The 23,934-nt window shown below is 41.4% G+C and overlaps 1 protein-coding gene across 4 annotated transcripts in view; it reads left to right on the top strand.

Annotated features, from left to right (window-relative positions):
• The first annotated feature begins 20,031 nt into the window (after positions 1–20,031).
• Positions 20,032–23,934, top strand: part of RASSF9 (Ras association domain family member 9) — a 39,011-nt gene continuing 35,108 nt past the window's right edge. For 2 of the 4 annotated variants that reach the window (XR_014538888.1, XM_083573361.1), the window contains exon 1: positions 20,032–20,320. Coding sequence is in view for 1 of the 4 variants with exons in the window: in XM_083573361.1 (XP_083429487.1) it covers positions 20,274–20,320 (47 nt within the window). In the remaining 3 variants the exon portion in view is untranslated. Of the gene's footprint in view, positions 20,321–20,791; positions 20,950–23,934 lie in introns of those variants that run through there. The other 2 variants (XR_014538889.1, XM_083573362.1) reach the window with 1 other exon arrangement.

Raw genomic sequence — 23,934 nt, 5'->3', positions numbered from 1 at the left:
GAGAATCAACATGGCAATTTCATAAAGGGAATCAACTATATCCCCTAGAGGACTAATGCTGCATACTCTGGGACCATCTACAAGATCATGCATTTTTAAACAATGGGATGACTTTTCTCTCTCTCTGGCTTAAGTAGACAAATGATTGGGTACAAAAAGGACCACTCATGCTCTTGAGGTTGTCTCCCAGAACAATTCATGATTCAGTCTATTATGCATTTCCGTTCCAGCTAATAGCCTTTGGATTCTCCTCTATTTTTATCTCAAATTTGGCACCTTAGCAGACAAGAGTGTTTTGATACCCAAAGTCTTCTGCACCTTTGCATTTCCCTCAAAATGCACAGTCTGTCCTTCCTATATTTTTAACAGGCCAGAAGTGGTCTGGCACTATTGATCCAGGTTGCAGTTTCATTTTCTCCCAAACAAAACTGAATTGTGACAAATAATATAAGAAATGGGAAGAAATTTAAAGAGCAAAGTGTGAGGCTGCTTGTTCTTACTGTTTTCTCCTAGGGATGGGGGATAAATTTGGTTCAGTTCACATTTAAAGGTGAACCCACCTCATAAGTCTCATAATCTGAAACAATATATTAGCTGAAGCGCAACCATCCATTGAAATTCACATTTCTCTGAATTTTGCACTGCAGTTGTCTAGCCAAATACAGTGATACCTTGGTTTAAGAACTTAATTCGTTCTGGAGGTCCGTTCTTAACCTGAAACTGTTCTTAACCTGAAGTACCACTTTAGTTAATGGGGCCTCCTGCTGCTGCTGCACCGCCGCCGCCCGATTTCTGGTCTCATCCCGCAGCAAAGTTCTTAACTCGAGGTACTATTTCTGGGTTAGTGGAGTCTGTAACCTGAAGCATCTGTAACCTGAAGCTTCTGTAACTCAAGGTACCACTGTAATGTGTACAAAAATTTAGGAGAGTAATGTGCACCCATAAATGCATATATTAGTACATTATGTTGGGGGAAATGAATTATAATGGGGGAAATTATTTGCAAGAATGTGTGAGTTGGAAAATTGCATACAAAAATATGTATATAACGAGAAATTGGCACTAAAATGCTCTTGAATTTTCATGAAGAGGTTTTTTTTAGGGGGACAGGGTACAAATCTTTGAAGACAAGAGCTCCGGTGGTGTTAATCTTTGTCTGATAGACTGGTGTGGATTATTAAAAGGCTGCAATGCTTTGCATGCTTACCCAGGAGTACCATTGAGCCAGAGTTAACAGGATATTTAAGGAGTGGATGTTGGTGAGCACAGAGGTACCTGCAGATGACACACTTGTGACCCCTGCTACACATTTATAAGAGCAGTCTATGCCAAACAGTATGGCAGCATTCAGTGATGAGTTCTCATTATGCCTATAAGGAGCAATATGCATGTTTTGTAATGAAGAGAGTAAATAAATGCCTCTGGATGAGCACAACTGAGCTTCACAAGCCACATGCTCCCTCAGCTGTGCATCTTCAGCCTGTATCTCACTTAATGGCTTGACAGATGGAGATTAAAGCAAGGCTAAGATCAAGTGCCCTGCCTGGTTGATCTAAAGTACAAGGTTGAGTGTGACATAAAAGGAAGCAGCCTGGGAAAGAAGCAAATAAACAACAATAAAAATATCAGTTGAATCAGCTGTGAATTTGGAATCCATAGACAACAGTGCAGTCCTAATAAAGGTTTGAGTCCTGCTGTAGAACCAGTGCTAGTAATACTGCACTCAGTAGGTATTTACTGGTGTCTTTATGGTGGCAGCAAGCACTTTGGAAAGACATTACTTGTGAAAGGAGCAGTGAGCTTGGCAACCAGAAGTTCTCAGGAAGCTGCAATGTAGCCTGCTTGGTTGATCAGTGGTGGTGAACAAAGCAGAGAAATTGAAATAGACAGTGTCACGAATCCCTCTCACTGAGGAAACATACCCATCTGGCTAAAATGTTGCTTCACCATACCCACAACTCTATCCTAGGTATGGTGGTATATGAGTCACACTGACTGGGGAAAAAATATGCAAACATAATGGGGTTTGTTGTAATTTGATCATAGCTAGCCAGTGCAACTCATGAACAGAATTGCATTGTCATTTGCTTAACACTATGCCCAGCTATGGCTGCAATTTTAAATCCACTTATCAGAGAGAATGTCTCAATGAAGTCAATCGGCTTGACTTCTGAGTAGATATGGTGAAGATTGTGCTGTAAGCTGTTAGATCTAATTCATCAATGGTACCTCTGCTACAGTGTTCTGCATTTTGAGCTTTCATCTTTGGTCCGTGCATTTTTAAGTGCAAAGATTTTGCATCAATTCACTGGCGGAGGAAGAGGAGTGTGGGGGGAGCGCACCGCCCCCGGCAGCACGATCCCATCACGGCTGCCCTCCTCGCCTGCGCTGGGCACCGCGTCCCCGCAGACAGCACGCCACGCCCCCAGGCCATGCACCATGTCCCTGCGGGTGGCATGTCCCACCCCCAGGATGTGCGTCAGGATGTGCCCCACCTGCTTTCATATATATATATATATATATATATATATATATATATATATATATATATATAATATTTATTGAAGTTTTACAAAAACATAGGTTTACAGAATAGAAAAAAGAAAACATACAAAAATACATAACAAAGAAAAAATAAAAATAAAAATACAAAATACAAAAAACGGATAGATAAAAAAGAATTAAAAACAAATCCATTTTTTTGTAACTTTAAACTCATTAGCTTGTTTCCTTGACCTCCTCACACCTCCCCTTTTTGTATTCCCATTTAAATAATCAAGTCAGCAAATCCTTACCCTCTTTCGTTTATCTTAACTCTATATCTTAACATATTATAACTCTTTATTTTCATCCATTATCAATTCATTTTTGCATATTCTCATTAACTTTGTTGCTAATGCCACTTATTTTCAATCCAACATCATTTTTAACATTCATTAATTTTACAGTGTTTCTGAAGATAGTCTTTAAATTTCTTCCAATCTTCTTCCACCAACTCTTCTCCCAGGTCTCGGATTCTGCCAGTCATTTCCGCCAATTCCATATTATTATTATTATTATTATTATTATTATTATTATTATTATTATATAGTCCATCACCTTCATCTGCCACTCTTCCAGGGTGGGTAAATCTTGTGTCTTCCAATACTTTGCAATGAGTATTCTTGCTGCTGTTGTTGCATACATGAAGAAAGTTCTATCCTTCTTTGGCACCAATTGGCTGACCATGCCCAGGAGAAAGGCCTCTGGTTTCTTCAGGAAGGTACATTTAAATACCTTTTTCATTTCATTATAGATCATCTCCCAGAAAGCCTTAATCTTTGGGCACGTCCACCAAAGGTGAAAGAATGTACCTTCATTTTCTTTACATTTCCAACATTTGTTATCGGGCAAATGATATATTTTTGCAAGCTTGACTGGTGTCATGTACCACCTGTATATCATTTTCATAATATTCTCTCTTAAGGCATTACATGCCGTAAATTTCATACCGGTGGTCCACAACTGTTCCCAGTCAGAAAACATAATGTTATGTCCAACATCTTGTGCCCATTTAATCATAGCAGATTTAACCGTTTCATCCTGCGTATTCCAGTTTAACAGCAAGTTATACATTCTTGAAAGTATCTTAGTTTTGGGATCTAACAGTTCTGTTTCCAATTTTGATTTTTCCACCTGGAAGCCAATTTTTTTGTCCAAATTATAGGCCTCTCTTATTTGATAATAATGAAGCTAGTCTCGCACTTTATCTTTTAATTTCTCAAAACTCTGCAATTTCAATTTGTCTCCTTCTTGTTCCAATATTTCCCAATATTTTGGCCATTTGGCCTCCATATTGAGCCTTTTCTGAGCCTTTGCTTCCATTGGTGACAACCACCTTGGGGTTTTATTTTCCAGTAAGTCTTTATATCTTATCCAGACGTTAAACAATGCTTTCCTGACAATATGGTTTTTAAATGCTTTATGTGCTTTAACCTTGTCGTACCACAAATATGCATGCCACCCAAAAACATTGTTAAAACCTTCTAAGTCCAAAATGTCCGTGTTCTCAAGAAGCAGCCAGTCTTTCAACCAGCAGAATGCTGCTGATTCATAGTAAAGTTTAAGGTCTGGCAGGGCAAATCCACCTCTTTCCTTTGCATCAGTTAATATTTTAAATTTTATTCTGGGCTTCTTGCCCTGCCAGACAAATCTAGAAATGTCTCTCTGCCACTTCTTGAAACAGTCCATCTTGTCCAAAATTTGCAATGATTGAAACAGAAATAACATTTTTGGCAATACATTCATCTTTATTCGACCCAACAAGGAAAGCTTCAAATTTGACCATATTTCTAAGTCTTTTTTCACTTCTGTCCAACATTTCTCATAGTTATCTTTAAATAAATTTAAGTTCTTAGCCGTCATATTAACCCCCAGATATTTTACTTTCTTAACTAATGTTAAACCTGTCTCCTTCTGAAACCTCTCTTTCTCAATCGATGTTAAATTTTTCTCAAGAACTTTAGTTTTTGACTTGTTCAGCTTAAATCCTGCCACATGACCAAATTCTTGAATTAGTTCTAATACTCTTTTCGTACTAGATTCTGGCTCCTGTAACGTCAAAACTAGGTGATCTGCAAAAGCTTTCAATTTGTATTGTTTGGCTCCGACCTGTATACCTTTAATCAGACGGTCCCTTCTAATCATATTTAACAAAACCTCCAGGACCGAAATAAAAAGCAATGGGGAAATTGGGCAGCCTTGTCGTGTCCCTTTCTCTATCTTAAATTCCTCTGTCATCACATTATTGACTATTAGCTTAGCCTTTTGTTCTGAATAAATTGCACTTATACCATTTTCAAACCCTTGACCCACCCCCGTCCCCTGAAGATTTTTCTTCATAAAATTCCAAGAAATATTGTCAAAGGCTTTCTCCGCATCTATAAAAATTAAAACTGCTTTAGTATTAATGTTCACTTGCAACTTCTCCAAAATGTTAATTATGTTCCTCGTGTTGTCAGACAAGTGTCTACCTGAAAGAAAGCCAGCTTGGTCCTTATGTATCTCTTCCACTAATACTTTTTTTAATCTATTAGCCAAAATATCAGCAAATATTTTGTAATCCACATTAAGCAGGGATATGGGGCGGTAGTTCTTAAGTTGTGTCTTTTCAGACTCAGTTTTCGGTATAAGTGTAATGTAGGCTTCCTTCCACGACTCTGGCGCTTTTTTCCCCTCCAAAATTTCATTACAAACCTCCTTTAGCGGCTGAATTAACCAATCTTTCAAAGATCTATAGTATTTTGAGGTTAAACCATCCGGCCCTGGAGATTTACCCAACTGCATATTCTGAATGGCACCTTCTACCTCGGGTTCTGTAATTTTGTAGTTCAACATTATCTTATTTTCTTGAGAGATTTTTTGTAATCCATTTGTTTTTTAAAAATTGGTCTATATCAAACTCTTTCTGTGGCCCTTGTGTATATAACTGTTTAAAATACCTCTGGAAGCATTTTCTAATTTCCACTGGATTCTGAATGATCTTTCCTTCCACTTCCAAATTAGTGATAGAATTGAGCTTTTGTCTTTTTTTCATTTGCCAAGCTAACAATTTTCCACATTTATTAGCCGATTCAAATGTCTTTTGTCTCATTTGTTTAATTTTCCATTCAATTTCCTGGTTCATCATCTTCATATATTGCACTTGATATAACTTTATGTCTCTCAGAATCTCTTGTGACTTTGGTTTCGCTCCTAGTTTCTTCTCACCCTCCTTTATTTTTTCCAAAATTTTATCTTTTTTTTCATTTTGGGCTCTCTTCTTTATTGTATTCTGTTGGATCAGAAACCCCCTCATAACTGCTTTACTTGCGTCCCAGATTATTCTTTTTTCAGTAATAGTATTCAAATTTATCTCAAAATAGTCTCTCAAGGTTTTTTGGGCCTTCTTGATAACCTCTTGATCTCTAAATAAGGTGTCATTCATCCTCCATCTGAAGGAACCGATTGGTGTTAGTTTCATCTCCATTTTCACAGCATTATGGTCGGAGCAAGTTTTTGGGCAAATTTCCACTTTTCGAGTCTTAGGGGCCAGTCCTCTAGTTATCCATATTTGGTCAATTCTTGTCCATGTCATTTTGGCTTCAGAGAAGAATGTTCCCTCTCTTTCTAAGGGGTTCTTAATTCTCCAAATGTCAATCAAGTCCATATTGTCAGTCAGTTCAAAAAAGGTTTTTGGTAGTCTGCCGTCTTTAGTTACAATCTGTCTCTGCGACTTGTCCATATTTGTAGATACCACTCCATTCATATCTCCCATCATAATAATGTTGTGATCCATATAGTCTAACAATGTCTCGTGCAATTTCTTAAAAAATTCAGATTTCCCCTCATTTGGTGCATAAACTCCTACTATTAAATTTTTTTCTCCTTGTGATTGAATTTCGATTGCCACAAATCTTCCTTGACCATCTTTAAAAACAAATTTCGGTGATAGGCTCTCTTTGACGTAAATTACAACTCCTCTCTTTTTAACCTTATCCGATGAAATAAACTCTTGACCCAATCTTTTATTAATCAATACTTTCCTGTGTAGCCTTATCACATGTGTTTCCTGTAAACAGATTAAGTCCAATTGTTCCTTTTTCAATAAATGAAAAACTTTCCTCCTCTTCTCCGGGGAGTTAAGTCCATGAATATTCCAACTTAATAATTGCAGAGACATGGTGTATTTATTCTACTTTCCTCCAACTGCTCCCAGTAGTTCCTCTTGTTCTGACGGTAGTATCACTTTTTCTAATTTGTCCAATCCCGAAGGTGGTGGTACTATGTCTAGTACTCCTGATTTTAAAGCTCTTAGCTCTTCTAGAACTTCTTTTTGCAGGTCTTCTTCGTGGTCTCTCAGGAATTTTTCCTTGTCTTCCACTGATCTTATTTTGAACTTTTTCCCTTTAAAGGTAAAGGATAGGCCTTGAGGGAATTCCCACCTAAAAACAATTCTGTTACTTCTCAACAGGGCCACCAGATCTCTGTAGTTAGTTCTAAGATCCAATAAATATTTTGGAATATCCTTGAATATCTCCACTCTTGAATCATTTATTTCCAAGGTCTTCTGGAAGTGCAGGCCCAGTATTTTATCTCTCTCTTCTTTCGTTCGGAGGGTAACCAAACAGTCTCTCACCCTGTTCTTTCTCCCTCCTCTTCCAAGTCTAAAAGCACTTACTATCTTGAAATCTTGCTTAGCATCCAAATTCCAAAATTCTGCAAATTCCTGCGTAAGAAAGTCACTTAAACTGTCTTTTTCCAATTCAGGGACCGCCCTGATCCTCAGATTAGTCTGTTTTTCCTTAAGTTCGATCATAGACAGAAGTGACCGATGGTCCTTTAGCTCTTTGCATATAGTTGGGATCTTTTCCTCTACAGCCGACACTTTTTCCTTTGCTTCCTCAGCTGCCTTTTGGTTCGAAGTGGATTCTTGCAACAGTCTTTCAATAGATTATGTATTTGAGTTCACCTTCTGCCCCAAATTGTTGATGCTAGTAGTATTTTGGTCAATTTTATTAGTCGCTTCAGTAACTTGGTTACTTAATTTTTCCAAGGTTTCAAAAATTTTATTTAATACTGAAGTGAATCCCTCTTCAGTAGCCATTCCTTTAGACCCAACTTGTGCAGGATCTTTTCCTTGTGCAGGATCTTTTCCTTGTGATGCAGAAGGGGCAGATACAGATGCAGAGGCAGATACGGATGCTCTGCGCTGCTGCGTTACACTAGTCTGCTGCTGTCTAACCTTTCCCGATCTTGTTGTCTTTTCCTGAAGCAAGTCTGCCATGCCACTTTATCTGAGGATCTGAGAATCAAGGTCAATCCCACGGCCAAAACTTGTTTTGCAGCAGAAGTTTCCCAGGCCAGTTGAGTGTGGAAAATCCCCTGGCTAGTTGCAACAATTTCAAAGTTCCTCTAGGGGGACACAGTAACGATCAATGGTATTGCAATAGAGTATCTTTTCCGATTTTCCAAAGTCCCCCTTCTACAAAAAAAAAAAGGCAACAGTTCCAAGTCCAAAGTAACCCTCAAAGTAAAAGTGTCTCACTTGCAGAGTTAACTGTCACAAAGTTACATTGTCCATAAATAGTGCGATTCTCAGTACAGCAATTTTATTAATCTGGCAGTCCGTTCCCAAGGATTAAGTGGTGGTCTTTACTCCTTTTTCTCTCCACTTTTTTTTTGCAGGCAAAATATATTTTCTCCTCTTCCCCCCCTCTCCTGCAATTCAGGGAGGGAAATCTTTTGATCTGACGTTAGGATTTAAGTCCTTTTAAACCCAGCTCTCCAGCGTTAGCTTGATCAGTCTTTGCTTATACAAAAAGGAAGGCGGACTTCCTGTTTGCGCCTTCCCGTTTCAGTGCCAAATTAATCCTCTTTTCCTTAAATCCCCTGGTCTTTGAACTTGACCTACTCACGGGTAGTTGTTTGTTCGCCGAATTGTCCCAGGAAAATGGTCAGCGCTCTCCGGCAACAGCTGTGCGGCATCGCTCCAAGGAAGAAGCAGTTGGCTCTCAGCACCGCGCCTAACTCCCCGTTTCACTCTGGGACCCCTTGCGGGGTTCCCTCGCAAATAGGGGGGCACTGAAGGTGCCCACTGAGTCCCACGAACACAGGCTTCTCCCGCCTGTAGTTTTCTAAGGGGTCCCCGCGTCGCCGTCGCGGCTAGACCCGATTCCCGTGGAGCTATTCCCTCACAGCTGGAGGGAATCCGCCATTACCGATGGTGCCGCCTCCGGAAGTCCTGCCCCACCTGCTTTCCACCCCCCAGTGCCGGAGCATGACGCTCCATCACTGCATCAATTTATCTTGGGCATATTCAAAGGTTTGACCTGAAGAGGTCATGATAGTACAAACCAACCATACAGTGGCCTTGATCTTCTCTAATTGCAAGGATGAAACATGAAATTTCAGTCGTGCCCTACAGGTGAACAGCAATGCCCCACAATGCCATCCACTGCTGCTCCCTATGCTGGCTGTAATCACGCCTTCCCCATTCTGTCAGCCTCAAAAGCTGCCAGTAAAATCACAGGTATAGCTACAATCCCATCCAAATGCATAAGCACACACTTCTGATTCAAGCAGAACTCTTGTTGCTACACAATTGCGGACATGTGTGAGCCTGAGCATCTTAATTGGTTGGAAACTCAGTGGAGTCGCACAGTGTTCTTTTGGCAAGGTGGGGGGCAGTGGGCGGGGGTGAAGAGCTCAGACATGCTACCTGCCAGCAAACTACATAGACTTTCTGACGACAATGCCCAAACAGATCTTTGCTAGTCTAGATGACAAAATGGGATCTCGAAAGATCCCAGTGGGCTGGGTTGTTGGATTGGGGTGTTATAACAACAGGACTAATATAATGGGATCAAATTGGTGACAACTTTATTGATTACAGATATCAGTATGTTTGGCAAAGTCATTGGGTGTGTATCCTGAATCAACCAACTTGTTTGCTACGGGGTTGATCCTGGGTTTTTGGATCACCCTATGATGAGCACCACGTATGGGCAATCTCTCCAGGATGCCATTTTGGGGAGTTCTATGACCTGATAGCCCCTGTCTGAGCACTGGACAGAATCTTCCCCCTGTACCCTTTTAATTTGGTACCTGATACACAGACGGAGGAAATGGGGTTGGGTTACAAGCCACCTACTCGAGAAGACTAAGGAACCTACCCAATGCCCTTTTCTGCTAGGAAGTCGTGACGATTGCAGACAAGCCCAATTTCGTCTGCAGGGAAATTCCTCCATGGCACTGAATATGGTGACCAAGTAATGCCATAGCAAATTCTTTCAAACAAACTGCTCATCTCCTTCAAAAAGGGCCAGAATTTGGGTAGGATAAGGGACATCCATTTGCTGACTGCACTGCCCGGTGCAAAGCACAATCAGTTTTTATGGATAGCAGGTGGACTTGTTTGAGGCCAGACAAGGAAAGGCTTCATTCAGGTCCACCTTGAGTGACTTGCCCTAAACTGGCATGTGATCAGGCCTTTCAAATTTACAGGTGGCCTGCAATAGGCCAAAAAAAGATTTGACCTTTACAGGCCTCTCATGTAGCCAATGGAGGAAACACATTATCCAGCAGTCACACGAGAGCCAAGGATACACCCGCCCCCACCCACCCTGCCATGTTTTCGATCCCATCAGGCCTCAATTGTTGTCACTTGTCAGAATGGTAAGCGGGCTTTCTGGCACAATTAGAATAAGGTAGTTGGTACATCTCTCCTGTAGTGAATCAGGAGTTTGAAGGGACCCAAAGGATCATCAGAAGTGCCTTTCATTCACTTACAGCTTTGCGTTCATAAGAACAACACTGCTAGATCAGGAGAGTGGCCCACCTAGTCCAGCATCCTATTCTCAACCAGAAGCCTGCAAGCAGGGCCTGGTCTAAACCATCCATTGAGAAAGCTTCCATCTAGGTAAGTCCTGAATCTCAACTGGTTAAGAGTGGGGACAGCTGCAGAAGCAAGAGAAGATGGCATGATGGTGGTACTAAGCAGCTAGAGCGGGACATGAATGCTGCACTCCAGAATCTCAAAGTTATTTGGTGGGAAAGGAAAATGCACAAGCAATTAGGCAAAGCTCACAATGATATAGTTGGTACTGCAAAGTCCAGAGGGCTGGTTGAAGTGGGAGGAAGCTGGAACATCCAGAAATCCTTTTGCTTGGGAAGTCAAAATACCTGGCACTGCCAGAAATGAGTAAGATTTGCTTTGGCAGGACAGTCTGAAGATCAGAGCTTTACTTTCACCATGTTAGGGGTTGTTGTTTTGTTTTCAAAGCAGTGTCACACATCTCCCAAATGATTCATCCAGTAATTGGTTAATACCTGTTTGGAAACCACTGAAAATTTAGAGTTGTTTGCTAAATAACATTTTTGCAAAATTATGATTTATTGTTTCATGACTTGTAAGTTGGGAAGGGTGATTAGTCATGGCATCCACATGCCATTTCTTGAACGCTTTTGATTAGATCTATTAACTCTGCTGTTTTTACAGTACAGTTCCTATGCATGCTGAGTCGTAAGTAAGTCTCACTGTGTCCAACAGCGTTTACTCCCTGGTGTGTATGTTTATAGGAGAGCAGTCTGAAAATAAGACAATGATTTTAAAAAATGTAATAAGGCTTAATTTCAATGCGATCATAGTCTTGTGCCCTGGTTTTAATTCCTTACCTAGTTAGGGAAAGATTCAGATCCTTCAAATACCCATAAGTGGATATATTGCACAATGTCAGATTGATGGGGGAGATGTCCCAGCTTGTTTGAAACAGACAGTAACAGATTGGACAGATCACAAATTCTCACCAGTGACCATAGCCTTCTGTCTCTGGTTTGCTAGGAACTCTATGAAACACTGTGAACTAATTTTTATATACAGACTCCGCATATCAACTGATAAAGAGACATGCATATTTTGCCTTTGCTTTAATAGTAAGTTATACCAGGGATAACCATACATAATAACAGTCATCAAACTAAATCAGTCTGGTTCTTTGCAAATATGGCATGCTGCAAACAAAATAATTAGCATGTATGCACAGATGAAAGTACATGTCTTGCTACTTATTGAAATAACCATTGTCAGTCTGCAGTGTGCTATCATCAGGCTTGCAAAACCCACCTGCCTGTTGAGAAGGGATTGCTCCTTCAGGCTGCAATCCTATATAAATGTACCCAGAGTAAGTCCTACTGTACTAAATGGGGCTCACTTCTGAGTACACATACATATAATTACACTCTTAGACTGCATTCACACCATTCATTTATTAAGTCTGCTCATCTTCTGTGGTGGTGGTATTGCAACCAGGCCACAGGCCAGGCCAGTGATCTGACAAATGGCAGGCCAGATCATCCAGCTGCTGGCAATTGGCCAATCCCAGCAGGCTTCAGACAGGTGTTCCCCGGGACTGGCCCAACTGACCAATGAGCAGCACTTGGGCCTGCTCCCAGCTCTCTTCCTCAGATCTCCCACGCCTCCCTTATGTTCACAAAAACAATGGCACAAAGTTTCCTTTGCCAAATTGCTAATTACTTTTCATGGAATCCATACTGGTAATGTGTGGAACAAGCATGGATGGGCAGAACATTTTTTATAGCCACAAACATGAAAAACAAACCTGTTTGAAATTCACCAGAAATCATTTAGATAGTTCTCAAGTAATCTGAACAGGTGTTCACATTACTTGAGAACCATCTAAATGATTTCTGGTGAATTTCAAACAGGTTTGTTTTTCATGTTTGTGGCTACAAAAAAATGTATTTATGTAAATGACGTATTTTCTCACAGTGAAACATAACATCCAGATGAGCCAAGGCTTGTCTTTGCTCTAAAGGAGGCACATGAAAGCAGAACATTTCAGACCTCTTATAATTTGCCTTTAGCCCTGAAACTATATGAAAAGAGTCCAATTCATTACAGATTTTATAGCTGTTGTCAAAGCGTTTACCACCATGAATGTTGAATTATCCTCACAGAGGCGCTGTTTATGGATTGGTTATATTTAAAACGCTTCCAATATGGTCAGCAGTTTGGTGGTTGGGAATCAACCAGATTTATCAAGATTCATTTAGGTAATTCTTTATTTATTCCACACATTTAAAACCTCAACCGCCACTTTTATTTGCTAATTGCTTTATTATGGTACTTTTATCATCATTTTAATTTTGTCGAATGTCCTGGAACCAATTTTGGTAAAGAGTGGTATATAAATATTTTATACAAACAAGAAATAAAAACAAACATCCGGTCGAGGAGAGAACTAGGTGCATATTTCAAAGAAAGTTCAGTCGTCATAATATTCTCACAGGGATGCCAACACCTGGCCTTAAAGGGTTTTCTGTACCTATAATCGCTAGATGGAAGAGACATCCTGGAGCACTGTAATGGGGAAATATATACTTAGTAAAAAAAAACTTCCTGTCAGACAACTATCAGAAGCACAGGAACCCTGAGTCAGGAGGTGGCACCTACAACAGGCATCACCAACTTGCAGTTTGAGGGCCCTAAGCACATTCTTCTGACTCTGTGGTGCCCTCCAGATATTTTGAACTCCAACTCCCATAACCACCAGCTGCAAAACTGGGTTCCATTTAGAACATGTGAACTGGTTACCAGTTCATTTCTGGGCCCAATCCAAGGCAGACAAGTTAGGCACCAAACATTTGAAAGAACACCTCCATCCCTACAGATCCTCTCAGGTGTGGGAATCGAAGGCTGTGGCTGTGGGAGAAGAAAGACCCTCTTGGGGTGTTAATGCTGTAACCCTCTCCATCATGGGCTCAAGTTGTAGATATGTGTAATTAAACCATATATCCTAAAGACTCCACTGTCCCTCATTCTGAAGGAAAGATAAACCCTGGGTAAGTGCCTGGAACTCCTGGAATCTCACACTGCTCAGAGATAGGGGTGGCATGCAACAATAGCAATAATAATTGTTGTTGCTGTTGTGGTTTATTACATTTGCACCTCTGTTTTACACATTGTTCCCATTGGGTTGCCACCTGTTTAACTTAGTGCTGCTGCTGCAGCAAATACTCTAAAACTATGAACTATCTCCTCATTTTTGTGCCATTTTAAATATTCCAGACTCACTCTTTGAAGTTTAAATTTCTTTTCTTCTTGCTTCTTTGGCTTTGACCACTGGAGTTGACCTCTAACTATACATCCCAGTCTTGGAAATATCCTATACAGGATGGACGTCCATTCTTAACCCAAAACAGTTCTTAACCTGAGGCGCACCTTTGCTAATGGGACCTCCTGCTGTCCCCCTGCTGTCACCGCGCCACCAGCATGTGATTTCTGTTCTCATCCTGGGGCAAAATTCTCAACCCGAGGTACTACTTCTGGGTTAGCGGAGTTTGTAACCCGAAGCATTTGTAACCTGAGGTACTACTGTACATGTGGCTCGGACACAAAGTTTAAGAGCAAAAGAGGTAACCTTTTTGTGACTGGCATATCCATTAATATGCCATGGCTTTGAGCCTCTGGAACTGCTGACCAAGTGGTATGGGCTCAGAGCTAGAATATTCTGACCTTTGTTTGAAAATCTCCTGGGCATAAGCATTCTTGCTATGCAATAACCAAATACAAATGGTTTTACTCTCCTCTCCTCTTTTGAACCTAACCTAAAGGAGATTATTCATGGCAATTAGCTAGAATTGTTCCATTGAATAACTGAAAAACTTGAATGGATCCACAGGGCAATATATGAGCTTCTCAAGTTGTGGACTTCTCTGCTCAGTGTCAATTTCACAGTTTTTGCTGAATTACAGAAGCGGCATCCCCATCAGTACAAATGTTGGGCAAGATCACAACCATTTGGAGTGACATCTCTCCCAAATGGACATAATCATACCCCCGATTGGCGTTGATGGCAGGGCACCTGTGGGCGTGCCCACTCCGGGGTGTGTGTGTGTGCTTCTGCCACCTGAAGCAGTGGCCTCACCCTGCCTAATGCCTGGGGCGGCTCCCACATTCGTGGTGGATTTACACTGGAAAGTCTACACACCACTCCACTTTACTCCTTGTTCTGTGATCCTTTTCCCAAAGTTACTGCCCCATTGTCATCTGGAGGGGCACTCTTGCACTATTGCACAACAAAAGTGAGTCCAAAACTCCTGGAATGTTTGTGGTATAAAAAATTACAGGATTTCAGCAGGATGCTGAACAGATAATGTGCTGACTGGGAATGAAAGCAGTATGTCCTCTCTGAAACTTTTGCAGGTGTAAATAGCCTTGAACACATCAAACTACCCCAGTACTACCATGACTGCAAATTATCATGAATGCACAATATATTGGCATCGAGAAGGGCCCATAGGAAGCTGCCTTATCTTAAGTTAAAAAAACTCCATTGGTCCATCTAGTTCAATATCGTCCACACTGACTGGCAGCAGTTATTCAGGGTATCGGACAGGCTACATTCCCAGCCCTGCCTGGAGATGCCAGGGATTGAACCTGAGACCTTCTACATGCAAAGTAGATGTTCTGATTCTGGCCCACAGCCCTCTTTCAAAAGCTAGAAATCTTGAGCTGGACATATGTTAAATGAATTGACTGTACTATGGTCCCAACACAGGTTTACTCCAACCTGAGAGCTTGGTTAAGACTACTTTGGGTATTTATGTCAGGAACGAGATTGAGATCACAGATTTCCTCATTTGTAGTGCAGCTTCTTAGACACCACGCTACACCACTTTCTGTTCTGCAGTAGTAATTGGCTAATTGTACAAATGTCAGATAAGCCGTAGCTGTCATAATGTTACCTTTTATCTTTGTAATAAGAGAAACCTAGGACCATAATGTAAAACTGCCTGTTGAAACAATCTGCCTATAATATTGTAAGTCAGACAAAGAAAGAGGGGAAAGGGAGGGGGAAGTAAGTTAATGTGTATTGGTGAAATTCCCAGCTGTGGAATGAGGTTTTTGTGCCAAGAAAAGACTGGCAGGCATTTCAGGTGGTTGAGAAATATTTGTCACTATTGAATGGTGCGGAAATTCCCTCCAGTTGAATTAAACCCCAGTTTTGAGGTATCAGTAGAAAGCTTTCTATGGAGATATGAAACAAGGACAGCTGTGCAATTGCCAAGTTTAGGGGATTTATTTGCTTCTTTTCTTTTCTTTTCCTCTCCTCTCCTCTCCTCTGTCTCTTCTTTTTGTAGTCACAGTTTAGTGCCATGGGATTAACTGAAAGTATGTAGGGTATTCCCAAACCTGCTGGTAATAGGTAATCCATGGAATGAGTTCCAACATTGTCCAGTGAAGGTTGGTGTAGCTACAATACTAGGCACCATTCTTTTATTTCATTCTTTACCACAATTGCACAATGAACCTCTTCATGCAAACAACAGGTCCCTATTTCCCTAGTCACTCAACTTTTTCCTTTCTCTGCATCAAAATATTAACTTCCTTCCTAATTTGGTTTTTTTACCCACCTTTCATCAAGAGATCCCAGAGCAGGTCACAACAGCTTAACACTACCATACTAATTTCAGTAGAAACAAAGGAACTATCAAGACAATATGGTGGTTCCTAGAAATATCTCTCTCTGGTGTCAAAGGTCAAAGTAATGAGGTGCTTCTGATTACCAGTTGCTGGTATTGTGCCAGTTCCAGGATGCTTGACTAGATGACCTTTTAAAATGTAGTTTTTGGGGGTGTATTGGGTTGTTGTTTTTATTTTGATTATGTATTTTGTGGTTTATATTTTTATTTTATTCTGTGAAGTGCCCTGAAATATGCAGGTATAGGGCGGTATATTATTGATGATGATGATGATGATGATGATGATGATAATGATGATAGATGGGCCAGGATCAGGATGATAGGTGGGCAGGATCAGGCCCCTCCCACGTATCTTCAGCATATGATGAAAAACTACAAATTGAGGAGCCAGACCATGGTTTAGGGACTGGCATGGAGCATGCCCTTCCCCTATTCAAAACATTCATGGATAAGTCCAACCATTAAAAGCAAATGCATTTGTAAAAGAAATCAGCAGCAAAAACATTAGAAAAGGACAACAGTATGGAGCTATCACACCTCTATATCCAAGAAAACCTTAAGAAAACAAGGACACATTTTTTTAAAAAAATGAAATGCTGAACTAGATAGGCTGATTGAGATAGCCACTATAGCAGCATGAGGGATGATGCTGGCACTCATTTTTTTGCCATCATTCATGGCTGTTTCACAAATTTACAAAAATCTGACAAGGAAAACTCTTCCTTCTATATGGGGGAGGCGAGAGGAGGAAAATATCACAATTGACTTCCAAGTTATTATCTTCATGCAAATTATGTTATTATTTTTTTCATTTTTTTTCACTTGTCAGTGAGCAAAGCAGCCCATAATGTTAAAAAGGGAGAATGTGCCTCATGACCCTCCCCATTCCTTCGATGAGAGAGTAACAGGAGAAAAGAATTGGGATTCTAATTTAAAGCTTTTTGCAAAGTCCCTGCACTATAGGACTGTGTTAAAGTGTCAGAAAGAATAATAATACCAACAAAGCATAAGAGATAAAATAGTAAAACATACCCAAAATTATCAAAGCTGCCTTCTAACTCTTTATGTCTGTGATGTGTAAAAATGATTAAAGAAGATGCACAACACCCTCATTTGATGGGTTTTTACACCTGTTCATTTGTCCTCCATATCTCATTTCCACACTGCCTCTCACAGGTAATTTCAGTTTCTGTCAATCTGCTGTCATCTCCCCTAGAGTTGATGGGGATAACGGTGAGATCCTGTATAGGCTGGATGCATAATACACAGCTGGTTGCCTGCTTTTTTGACACCTGTCCTCAGAGGGAAAGATGACTTTCTTGTTCACGGGTACTTTAGATTTGTGCCACAAAGCTGACTTGGGAGTTTCGTGTGTCCATATTTTCATGCCATAAATGTTTACATTGCATTTAGAGCTGACTTGAAATTTCTTGGGAGAGTTTTTTTTTAAATAAAATTAATCTTTTTCTCACTACCCACCTCCAAAAATAAGCAAACAACCTGCAGACATTTTGCCAAATGCTCTCTAAATATTTTTGTGTCAACTGTCATTCTTCTCTGCAATGTTCTGTAATAACATTAGATCTGGGGCACTGTGAAAAATGAAAAATGGTTGCCACACTACCAGTCCAGTAAGGTACAGTCATCACGTTTTGTTTAATTTTTCTCAGGGGTTGACAAGGCCTGTTTTGTTTTTAACTGTGAACAGTTAGTTTTCATTCAAATTGGTCATTGAAAACATCAATAATTTGATATTTGAGTTTGTTTTCCTCTTCCCTCACCATCCATTTTCCTTTTGTGACTTGTCTTTTTAGATTGTCTTAATTTTTGTTGATTTGTAAGCTGTTCTTAGAGCTTTTCAAATGAATAGTTGGTTACAAGTGTTTGATGGAATGAAAAAAAAATCATATATACTTGATAAATACTTGAATAGCATGCACAGGAGCTGCAGGAGTGTCCTTTCTTTTTCATTCCACTGCTGTCATGTTGGAAGTACCAGGCTACGTGGGAAGATCCGGCAATGTGCCTGCCTCCCACACTAGTGCTGACCCCCATGATGCTTGGGAAGTGCTGGCATGGAGAGATGCTACATTGCTATGTTGTTGTGGCAGTACAAGAAATACAAACACAAGGCTCTCATGTTTCTCAGGAGACACTGGAAGGGACCTTAAAAGTAACTTTGCACTTTAGTAATATCATGGATCACTGCCTTGTCATGGCAAAGGGGCTTGAATAACTCAGAGAAGCTATGAGCTATGTCGTGCAGGGCCACCCAAGACGGACAGGTCATAGTGGAGAGTTTTGCCTAAACGTGATCCACCTGGAGCAGGAACCGGCAAGCCACTCCATGCACACGAAAGCTCATAACAATAACAAACTTAGCTGGTCTCTAAGGTGCTACTGGAAGGAATTTTTTTATTTTGTTTTGACTACGGCAGACCAACATGGCTGGCTACCTACCTGTATGAAGTCTTGGGTTTGCAATTTTGGGAGACGAAAGAGACTGCCCGCTGGGGAGTGGGAGGGCTGGTGAGGCCCCCTAGATTTAGAGGCCCTAGTCTTCAGCCTTCTTAGCCTATACATAAATCCGGCACTACAGGAAGGGTGAATGAACCATGTTTCCTGTATTCAAGTATATAATTAACTTTCAAAGTCAGGACTCTTCTCTTATACCTTCCCCAGGGAAAGAAAATATATGCTGTAACCATTCCAAGAGCATACACATTTCCCCATTCCCACTCCTATTATTTCTATTAATGTCTGATGCTACTCCCAAGCTGCAGTACTAATCATATCTAGAAGGAGGTCCTATTGAATGCAATGGGCCTTATTCTCAGGGAGAGTCAGAATTGCATCCTAACTTGCTTGAGATATCTTTCCCACCACACTGTGTTCAAGGTACAGATACTTCCAAAAATCCACTCTCCCCTCTCTCATGGAGAAATCTTCCCTTCTTTTTCTGTCTGCTTACAAGAGTTATACAAAAAACCAAGAGCAAAAAAATTCCTCTCCCCAAAAGTCCACATATAGAACAATACAAACTCCAGCAAAAATAAAAATAAAACAGAACCACAATTTAAGACAGAATTAAAAACTTAGAAGACTAGACTATTTTAAAGGCTTTGGAAGGTCTTTACAGAGTTGGTGGCAGGTGATCTTCTCTGGGGAGGCAGAGATATGTTCATGTGTCCTCTTTTTCCAAGATGTGTCCTCTTCTTCAGGGGTAAAATTTGAGACAAATTGCATGTATTTGCTTTGAATGGCCATCATAGTGTCCTAGCATCCTCATTTTTTATTTTTTCTTTTCAAAATACAGTCATACCTCTTGTTACGTCCGCTTCATGTTACGTTCTTTCAGGATATGTCCCGCGGCGACCCAAAAGTACCGGAAAGGGTTACTTCCAGGTTTCGCCGCTTGCGCATGTGCAGACGTGCAAAATGACATCACGTGCATGCGCAGAAGCTGCAAATCATGACCCACGCAGACGCGAGTTGCGTTCTGCTCATGTTGCGAACAGGGCTCCAGAAGGGATCCCGTTCACAACCAGAGGTACCACTGTAGGGCAATGCTAAATTGATGCAGCCAGTGGGATCCTATCTGGTAGTTCAGTAAGCAGAGCATGAGATTCTTGATCTCAGAATCATGGGTTCAAGTCACATATTGGGCAAACGATTCCTGCATTGCAGGGGGTTGGACTAGATGACCCTTGTGGTCCTTTGCAACTCTACAATTCTATGATTCTATCCTTTAGTGGTCTGATGCTCTCCACCTTGCTTGCTCACCCCCAACAAACAAAAAAAAAGTTGGCTTTCCGTTTTGCTTTGTTAAACCCCCTCTGCCCCGCGCTCCCAAACACTCTGGTTTTACTGATCCTGCTTTCTTTCTTTTTATGTTAGCAGCTCGGAAAGTTTAGCAGCATCGCTCCCCCTCGCCATCGCTCTTATTCCCCCTTCCACCTCGGGTTTCGCCCTTCCTCTCTCGACACCCATCCCCTCCTCCCGCCTGTTCCTAAACGCCTCCTTCAAGATCGCGGCTGCTGGGCAGGGCTCCAGAAGAGCAGCAGCAACAAACAAGAAGGCAGGAGTTCAAAGTTAGCAACGGGTTGCACAACTTCGACGCTGGGTGACTATTAACAAGCTGGAGTAGTAGCAGCAGCAGCAGCAGGAACAGCCAGCGAGACAGCAACGCGCCAGCCAGAGCTTTCTTCTGGGACCTGTTTGATGTTCTCCTCCTGCCTTTGGGACCTACCATGGCTCCTTTTGGAAGGAATCTCTTAAAGACCCGGCACAAAAATAGGTAAGGCGTTGTTTGGAGATTCCCTTTCTTGTACCTGTTTGATTCACACACAGCCGAGCTTTCTCCTGGAAGACGATCATCCGAAGATTAACTCTTCGGGGGAAGGTGCCTCTATAAACTCAAGACGGGTGTGCGTCTCTTTCTCCCCCTTTTTGCACTTTCCTCATGCCTATGAGTTGGCTTCTCCAACCATGGCTTTTCAATAGGAAAATTCCGCCCCACTCTTATCCCTCCCCTCCCCCCTTTATAAAAAGCTGCTTGTAAGCGCTCGGATACTGGAGCACTGCACGACTTTACTACTACTACTACTACTACTACTACTACTACTATTTCATTTCCTCCTGCAAACTGAACGTGTGAAAGAATGCCCGAGAAAATTCCAGGGTGGGATGAAAACGTCCTGGCTAGGAGTGGGAACTAAACACAAACGTTACAGCGCCCCTTATCTGGAAGCTGATAAGTTTCTGCGCGCACTAGTGGGCTGGCTGCAAACAGCGGGGACTCGCTCGTTCATTGAACGGGGCGGCTCATGTTTTTGTTCGTGTCCCACCTAAACTTTGCCCAACGATTGCCTGAAAGCTCTCAGGAATCCACTCTCGCTTCTCAGCAGGCTACATTCGCTTTTCAGTGTAAGTTTTGTACTGTGAAGAGAAGTTTGTTGTGTTTGGCGGGCTGGATGATGGGTTTGTTTGTTTTTTAGTTTTTTTGGGTTTTAAACTGTTCTGACCGCAGAGTTTGGAATCTATGATTCCTAATTCATCATTTAAATTTCTGTTACCATTTTTTTTACTGGGGATAAGAGTTGGTTCGTTTTGAATAGCCTAGTCTGTCCTAACAAGGGCAGAACTTCATGTTCCCCTCCCTCATATTTCCAGGGCTCCTATCCCCCCCCCCCCGCCCTGCGCTACCCCCAATAGCCACACTTGCTTCTACATGTTCTTTCCAATACTGTAAAGAGAAAATTGCATGCTCCAGAATTGTATAATTATTTTTAACTGCTGGTGTGGCTTTACATCTTAAGTGTAAGTTTCCTTGGAGCGAACATGATATTTTTTCTGTTGCTTTGGCAATTACAGTGACCTTGAACTTGAGATGGAATAGCTAAAGTGCCTATTGTTGCATTGGTTTGTGTCCGCCGCATTTCTATAATTCCGATTTGAGTTCTATTGGGCTGTTTTCTATTTTATTTTATTAAAAAACCATGTTGTATAGCCCCCCTCCAAGTGAATGTTGTGTTCCCCCCCCCATTTGTGTTAATTGGTTTCATTTACTTTTGTGTGCCTTGGCCTCTTTAGGACCGTGGTCACATTCCATGATAAGGCCAATAATCTGCAATAATCTCTCTCTGCCTCTATCAGTACATTATCAGTGGTTATCATTCACAAGTGCAGGCAAAAATAAATGAGCATGTCTCTGTGTTTGAGAATAATGATTTGTTCATGAGTTTTCTGTTAATGTTAGAAAATGATAGCTGCTTTAGATTGCAAAAGCTATGTAGGATTGCCTTCTGAGCAAATACGCATAGAACTGCAGTGTAAGAAGCTAATCTAAAACTCTACAGTGAGCTGCGATGGTGGTGGCCAGATATATGCAGAAAGTTTCAGAGGCCTACACTTGGATATATTCCTTTCCAATTAAATTACAAACAAGTGACACATTTTCAGAAGTTTTTGGGGGAGTTTTGTGGGATGGCATTGGGGACTGCAGCCTTTGTTTTCCTCAAAAATCAGTGTTAGTCCCAAAATCTGCTGTGGTTCTATCACGTTCTCGTTGAACCATGGGGTAGGGGTGGAGGGTAAGTCTTGGCACAATAACAAAGGGCAAAATCTGGAAAGTAAACAAAGGCACCCTTTCTTGCACTACAGTACTGGAACCAGAGGACAATTGTCTACAGCTTGCTCCTGGTAGAGATCTGTGTCTGATAATTTAAAGGCTGCCAAGAGAGATGGAAAACGGATGTTTTGTAAATCTGAAAAGTTGTGATGAGATAGGAATCATTTCCCTGAGTAGTTGCTGCCTTTTCAAACCTAAGTAAAATATTGCCCTAAGTAGGATCTGTCCATCAAAGTTTTAATTGGTATATAGAACAGTAAGCTTGGAAATAGATTTTCCTTTTTCTTTTTGTTCCTGGCTCTGCTACTTTTGAACAAATAGTGCCAGCTAGTCCTTGTGGTTTGGTACATGCAAGTACTCATAATGCACTCATTTGTAATCCACAGAAGTGAGGCCCATTGTTTCCAGTTCTGGGGAACTCAATAGACATCTCATAACTCCACATGAATGTCCATAGAAATACATTTGAAATTATCAACAACTATCCAAGAAATAGCTTTTTAAGCCCCACAGAGTTACATGAGTGCCATCCATATTTTCTCTCTGATTTCTCATCCTATTCTAACATGCTTGTATATTAAAAAGTCCCATTCATCTAAATGACTTCAGTGAAGTTTAGGCAGGAGTTCTAAGCATCCTTACATTTCTAGTACAGTGGTACCTCGGGTTGCAGATTCTTCAGGTTACAGACTCCACTAACCCAGACATAGTACCTTGGGTTAAGAACTTTGCTTCAGGATGAGAACAGAAATCGTGCGGCAACAGGGGGAGGCCCCATTAGCTAAAGTGGTGCTTCAGGTTAAGAACAGTTTCAGATTAAGAACAGACCACCAGAACGAATTAAGTTCTTAACCAGAGGTACCACTGTATGTATGTTTCAATTTACTCAGTCAAGCAAAGATGATGATGATTTATTAAATTTCTGTACAACCCTTCATTTGAAAGTCACAGGGCAGTTTGCAACATGAAAACACAAAAATACATACCATAATAACAAACAAAAACAGTGACAACACCCCCCCCCCAGTTTAAAAGGCAATATATTGTTTAATCAGCCAAAGAGGTCAAGATTATTTGAAGCAGATGGAAGCAGAGTTTTCCTGTTGAGAGCAAATGGTCCTTTTATTCAGTTTCTAAGAGTGGTCAGTGTGGTGTAATGGTTAGAGTGTTGGACTATGACCTGGAAGAGACCAGGGTTCAAATCCCCCCTCAGCCATGAAGCTCACTGGATGTGACTTTGGGCCAATTACTGCTTTATTACGGGACGTGGGTGGCGCTGTGCATTAAACCACAGAGCCTAGGACTTGCCAATCAGAACGTCGTGGTTCGAATCCCCAGGACGGGGTGAGCTCCCGTTGCTCGGTCCCTGCTCCTGCCAACCTATCAGTTTGAAAGCATGTCAAAGTGCAAGTAGACAAATAGGTACTGCTCCGGCGGGAAGGTAAACAGCGTTTCCGTGCGCTGCTCTGGTTTGCCAGAAGTGGCTTAGTCATGCTGGCCACATGACCCGGAAGCTGTCCGCTGGCTCCCTCGGCCAATAAAGTGAGATGAGCGCCGCACCCCAGAGTCGGTCACGACTGAACCTAATGGTCAGGGGTCCTTTACCTAACAGTGGTCAGAAACATCCTCTTGAAAAGGAAGAACACAGGGCAGAAGACATTGACTTATATTGAGTCAGATCATTTGGTCTATCTATCTGACAACACTGCCTGGCAGTGGCTCTCCAGGATTTCATGCAGGGATCCCTCCCAGACCTACTTGGAGATGCTGGGAATTGAAGG

This window comes from Podarcis filfolensis, assembly GCF_964270895.1.
Source record: "Podarcis filfolensis genome assembly, chromosome: 10".
Taxonomy (NCBI): domain Eukaryota; kingdom Metazoa; phylum Chordata; class Lepidosauria; order Squamata; family Lacertidae; genus Podarcis; species Podarcis filfolensis.
Note: the sequence above shows the minus strand (reverse complement) of the source record. Positions and strands in the feature narration are given on the sequence as shown.